The following is a 6,776-nucleotide window of genomic DNA, read 5'->3' on the forward strand; positions in this document are numbered from 1 at the left end:
TGGGCGTGGTGGCACACGCCTGTAATCTCAGCTGCTCAGGAGGCTGAGGCAGGAGAATTGCTTGAACCTGGGAGGCGGAGGTTGCAGTGAGCCAATGCACTCCAGCCTGGGTGACAGAGTGAGACTCCATCTCAAAAAATAATAATAATAATAAATAAATAAACAAAATGTAGCCACACATGTCCTGATATGTAATGAACTCCAGAGCATATTGTCTTCTCATTCTGTCATAGTAGGATGAATATAGCATTTTTTGTTTACTCAATTTACTACTGATACCATTACTACTGATACCTTTCCAGTAGGAAGAAAGAAAAAGAAGGAGGAGGAGCAATATCTTGGCACATGCTTTTTCATGCCTTTTCATGTTCTGAATGAATAAATCTCTAGTATACATAAATATAGAGGCTCAAAGGGTACGTGCATTTAAAATTTTAACAGATCCTGTCAAATGGTCTTTAAAAGGTCTTTACCATTTTACATTCCCTCCAAGTGAGTTTAAAAGTATCTTCCTGCTCTCTAGTGAATCCTTCCTTACAGGGTATATTATATATATAATATATATAATGAAGAGTTATATATATTATCTAATTCTTCAATTTTTGCCATACAGGCAAGGAAGAGAGAATTTGGGAATTTCATTGTTTTCATTTGCATTTCTCTGATTTTGGTAAAATTGAGCATATTTTATATGCTTAGTGTTCATTTATTTTTTAAATATTCCTCATTCTTATATTAGCCCATTATTCTGTAGGGACATTTGTATTTTTCTTATTGACTTGTAAGAACTCTTTATATATCCTGGATATTAATCATTTTTCTGTCATGCAACTTGCAAAATAGTTTTCCTTGTTTCTCTTCTGAATTCTAACTCCGATTATGGTTGTTTCCAGCAAGTTAAAAGTGATGTCATCTACTTTTTAAAATAGGTTATGATATTACTACTATTTATACTAGCAACAGAGCAGAAGCTGAGAGAAAATCTGAGATTCTTTCCCTTTTCACTTCTCCTGCTGTGTTCTCTCTCAATTTGGGAGGCAATAGCCTTTTCTAACAGGGATCGAAGGGCAGAGATTTGAGAGGAAGGGGATTAAGTAGTAGCATGAAACAGCAAAGTAGATGAGCTTTTCAGTTTCTCTTGATTATTTTATTTGCTGTTGTACAGAACATTAGACAGAACCATGTGCAAATAAATGAACAAAAATTGCCAAATTCTATGGCCAAATATGAAAACACTTCCAGACTGTCTATCATTGAATACAATTCATATTACATTTTATCTCTCACTATCTAGATTCTTTTTAAAAAAATGACTTCACTTCTAATACTAGATTAAACTTTAAAACTAACACAGTGCTGGATGCCTACAGTGAAAATTCCAAGCAATGCTAAGTAAAAACACTGGTATCTTTATTTCTCCTTCTTCCCTCCTTCCCTCCCTCCCTCCCCACCTCCTTCCTTTCTCTCTCTTTCTTTCGAAAATGCATTTCTTATGTTACTGTCTTGAAGTCCAAGAAAATCTAAAAATTAAAATGGAGACAGAAATGTAAATAAAGTAGAAATATCTCCCTTAAGCCCCATTCATTGGGTTTTTGCAGGGGTACATAGGCTACCATATGACTTAGTGATTTTAAGGAATAAGTTTGTTTGGGGAAAGGAGAAAAACAAGAGACCATTGTTTATTGATTTAGAAAATATCTGTTAATGCCTGGTAAGCATCGAGGTATGTACAACGAAAAACAGGATAGAAGCCAGCCCTGCCTCCGTAGATTATTCTCTTGAAGAAAGAAAATAGAGAATCTCAAAAAAAAAAAAAAAAAAAAAAAAAAAAAGCCCAGAGATGGATATTTTGATCAACATCCAGGGATGGCCATTGAGACTTTGTGTCCCTCCTTTTGAGGAACAGATTAGAAAGTCCTAGTTTTTGATGAAGGACAGTTGTATCTTGTTAGGTAAAAACATAACATTGTTACAGTTCTTGTATGAAAGTGTCAGGATCTATAGAAGGGTATATATGAATGCTGAGTAGCCAAATGGGTAAACCGTGCTGGTTACTAAGTTATTGTCCCTCAGATCCAAATTCATCTTTCTATTTTGGGGTTTGTTTGTTTTGAGACATGGTCTTGCTCTGTTGCCCAGGCTGGAGTGCACCAGTGCAACAGCTCACTACAGCCTTCAACTCCTGGGCTCAAGCAATCCTCCTGCCTCGTCCATCCCAAGTAGCTGGGACTGTAGGAATGCACCACCATGCCTGCCTAATTTTTTAAATTATTATTTTTGTAGATATGGGGTCTTGTTATGCTGCCCGGGCTAGTCTCAAACTCCTGGCTTTAAGCTCTCCTCCTCCCTCAGCCTCCCAAAGTACTGGTATTACAGCTGTGAGCTATTGCACCTGACCCAAATCCACCTTTCTATGCTCTACTTTGTGGGCATAGAAGGCAGGATCTCTTGGGCTGGGCATGTGGTTCACACCTGTAATCCCAGCACTTTGGGAGGTCAAGGGTGATGGATCACCTGAGGTCAGGAGTTTAAGATCAGCCTGGCCAACATGGTGAAACTCCAGATCTACTAAAAATACAACAAACTAGCCAGGCGTGGTGGTGGGCGCCTGTAATCCCAACTACTCAGAAGGCTGAGGCAGGAAAATCACTTGAACCCGGGAGGCAGAGGAGGTTGCAGTGATCTGAGATGGCACCATTACACTCCAGCGTGGGCAACAAGAGCAAACCTCCGTCTCAAAAAAAGAAAAGAAGGCAGGATCTCTATCACCATATTTCTCCTTTGACGGCTGGCTCCCTGATAAATGCTGCCAATGAGGAGGAAGGTGCTAGAGGGAAACTGAGGGACGAGAAACTTACTCCTGCTTGGTTGCTGTTCCTATCAGGATCACCTAACTCTTGACCCTGACAGTAGCCATTGATTCCAAGGTCCAGCTTTTTTTTCCATACGCCTAGAACTATCATGTTTTGCCAGCTGTATCAGAACCAGCTGGCTGTGATGTCATCTGCTTTACTCCATAGAAATCTGGCTTCCCTATGGTGCTGAAGGTCTTCCCTCTGAGCTCCCAGTAGCAGGAGAGCTGGTGGTAGCTAATTCCCACAGTTCTACCTCCTTGGAACCTCAGCCTTCCCTTTCTGTCTCTTCTGTTCTCCAATATTTGCTTAACCAATCCTTTTCATTTAATTATGTCTGTTAAAATAAGATACGATTTCTGTTTCCCTGACCAAATCCTAACTGACACTTACAGAAAGCACCTGTCATGCTTCTCAGGAAATGAGGAAGCACTCCCTTAAATCCAAAGTGAATTCTCTGGGCTCTGTGATAATGCTACAGACTGAATGTTTATGTCACCCCCAAATTCATGTTGAAATCTCAACCCCTCAGTGTGATGGGATTAGGAGGTGGGGCCTTTGTGAAGTGATTAGGTCATGAGGGTGGGCCTCAAGAAGGGGATTATTGTCCTTATAAAGGAGACCCCAGATAACTCATTCCCCCTCTTCTCCACGTGAGGACACAGTGAGGAGGTGACTGTCTATGAAGAGAGGCCTCAGCAGACACTGAGTCTGCCAGCACCTTGATCTTGAGCTTCCTAAGCCTCTGGAACAATGAAAAATAAATGTCTGGGGTTTTTTTCTTTCTATCCACGTTGAGTAAAAAAATGCCTGTTATTTGTAAGCCACCCAGTCTGATTTTTTAAAAGCAGCCTGAAAGATGAAAACAGATAACATAACATAATGCAAAAACACTATGTTTTTAATATAAATATAAACTATATTTTAAATGTTTACCCATTTGCCAAGCAGGGCTCTTCTTTCTTCAAATACCTACAATAAGTAAAAAAGAATATGGTAATTTCATATATCATACTTCAAAATACCCATTACAAGAACGATATCATTAAGGGATCTGTGAATAAATATTCATTGTATCAGCTGAATATAAAAAGACAGATTTTACTCCTGAGGTTATGTATTTTTACCCTGGGCAAGGTTTCTCTCTTTTTTTATTTCAGTTTCTACATGTGGAATAATTCATGTGAAAGAAGAAGTAATAAGGCTGGGTACAGTGGCTCACACCTGTAATCCCAGCACTTTGGGAGGCCGAGGCAAGCAGATCATTTGAGCTAGAGAGTTTAAGAGCAGCCTGAGCAACATGGTGGAACTCCATCTCTACAAAAAATACAAAAAATTAGCCAGGTGTGGTGGTGTGTCCCTGTAGTCCCAGCTGAGGCTGAAGTGGGAGGATCGCTTGAGCTCGGGGAGTTGAGGCTGCAGTGAGCTATGATCATGTCATTGTACTTCTTACCTGGGTGACAGCACCAGACTCTGTAAAAAAAAAGAAGAAGAAAAAGAAGAAGAAAAAGAAAGAAGTAACAGTTGTTTAAAGGGAAAGAAATTTTAAAAATGGAATTATAAAGGTAAATCAGTTTTAGAATTTGAAAGGAGATGAAAAAACTAACAAAAAAACAGGAACATGAAACTCCCCCATCTGAAATGTTTCAGTATTAATAGTATGAGAATTTACGAAACAGGTGAATGATCAGTTCTGTTTTTCTATTTCAGTGTATACACATATCAGTGGGTGTACAAGTATGTACACATCTGTAGGATTAGAAATGTGTGTGTGTGCACCTCTGGACTTCCACTTGAATGTTTGTTGGTATAGGTTTATTACAATATACTATTTAGGACAGAAACTAAGTCTTATTCATCTTGACATCTCCAGCAGAGTGCTTACAGAGCATGTTACAGGTATCTATGTTTATTGAATTGAATGAATGTGATTGTGAGAATGAATATCCTTATGGATGTATCAGTACAATATGAGTATCTTTATATATTGGTGCTGAGGTGCTTTTCTGAGCATCAGTGCATATGTACATTTCAGTGAGTTTTAGGAAAGGAAGACTAATGTGGGTACATGTGGCAAAGAAGGGGCTTATTAAGAGAGGAAGAGAAAGAGAGTAATGAACATATTTGAATGTCTCACTTGCTTTATCCCATACACCCTCTGTCAGCTTTCAAAATCAGGATTGATATTTTTCCCTCCTCTTGGCACTCACTACATTCTCTAGTGCTGTAAGAATGTTCCCTCTTGGAGAGGTGGCTCAGACCTATTTCTTCTCTTTTTATGGAAGAGGTTGAGGAGCTGGTTTTATGCTTCCCACAGATCGTGTTTTCCTTCCTTTTTTAACTCTCAAGCTCTGGTTGCCAAGGACATACAAAATAGGAATTGAAATAACTGGTTCAGCCACCACCTCGGGACCAGTGAAATGTCAGTTTTGCTCTTGGCCAGGGAATCTCTTCTGTCACAGACAGACACTTTTTGCACATAAAAGAAGAAGAAAAAGACCCTTCCCCGCAGCTAACTGCCACCTGGGCTACCAGGACCCTCAAATAATGGCAACAGATAAACTCAGAATTTCTAGATGAAAAGAAGTAGAAGAGAATCTGTAGAACACAGAAGATTCAAAATATCTGGATCCAAATATTGTCTGAATTCTTCTCTATCAATCATGCATCACCCAACCCGTGCAACCAGTGTTGTCACTTTTCTGAAGCCCAGGGATTTCTCTCCTCCCAACTCCTACTCCATTTATAGTTCATGCTTCACTTAGACTTTATAGTATTTGTTTTGCTCTCTAGTGGTGTCTGTTAATTTTATCTTCCCAAGTAGATTACAACCACTTTCTCTTACATGCTCCATAGAACCCTCAAGTACAGAGTCCATGGAAGGCCCTCAATAAACCATTTTGCTGATTGACTAACAACAAGAAGAAAGCTTCAGAAGTCATCGAATTTTAGAGCTAAAAGGAATCCTAAAGATCTTTTTATTCGATTCCTATATTTTAGAAAGGATAAGCAGAGGACCAAAGAGGTTATATTTACAGATATTTAAAAAATCTCTGGGTCCAAACTATGTGTTCAGCTCAACACTGCACTTGATTCCTCACCAGATCCTTGGTCTTCCCCATTCTGACTTCCAGCCTTACATTCTTGATGAACTTCTGCCCATGCTTTGGTATGACTATAAGAAGAAGCAGAGGTTAGGTCCTGAGACCACAACAGAGCTTCAAGAGGAAGTTGAAGCATGGTGTCCAATGATGGTGTAATCCATTGGAAACAAAAGGAAACTGACTTAAAGGGGAAAAGACGGTCAACAAGAGGGTAGTAGAAAAGGAATGGGGTGGATATTGGGAAGTGCTACACAGGCTAAAACATGAGACAAAGTCTAAGCAGAGTCCATGCAAGTCCAGCTCTTTACCAGAAGGTAAACTCAAGCAGAAACTGATGGGACACAAGGGGTAGAGGAAAGACACTAGACTGAAAGTCAGGAGACCCCAGATCTGGTTCTGACTCTACCTTTGACAAGACGTATCATTTTGGGCAGATAATTTTGTCGTCAGGTTCTCAGTTGGACTTACAGTCTTACACACCCTGGTTTGGAGCAAGTCTTTATTTCAAAGATTTGCAATCAGGTTCTTCATTTTAAAGAGCTGGAAAACAAAGTATTTCTTCCAAATGGAAATATTAAAATGGATCTTCTTTTCTTGCAAGATGCTGCAGTCTGTTTATATCACAGTTTACTCAGAGCCTGCTGTTAAGTCAGAATCCCACGGTTGTTATTTTAGTCTGTTGACACTGTAGTTACATATTTCACCGTGTGACATCATTACAATGTAGGAGTGAGATATTTAGGGGCCCCTAAATAATGATCGATTGATGGTAACTGGGTGCTTTTTCTCAGAACACCTTTTTTTAACATGTACTGTACAA

At 39.3% G+C, this 6,776-nt stretch overlaps 1 protein-coding gene across 1 annotated transcript in view; it reads right to left on the bottom strand.

The window, feature by feature from the left end:
* FBXO16 (F-box protein 16) overlaps positions 1-6,776 on the bottom strand; it is a 63,593-nt gene that overhangs the window by 41,515 nt on the left and 15,302 nt on the right. The window contains exon 3 of the mRNA XM_011983909.1: positions 3,789-3,824. Coding sequence (XP_011839299.1) covers positions 3,789-3,824 — 36 coding nt within the window. The remainder of the gene's footprint in view (positions 1-3,788; positions 3,825-6,776) is intronic.

Source organism: Mandrillus leucophaeus, unplaced genomic scaffold (genome assembly GCF_000951045.1).
Source record: "Mandrillus leucophaeus isolate KB7577 unplaced genomic scaffold, Mleu.le_1.0 Scaffold256, whole genome shotgun sequence".
NCBI lineage: Eukaryota > Metazoa > Chordata > Mammalia > Primates > Cercopithecidae > Mandrillus > Mandrillus leucophaeus.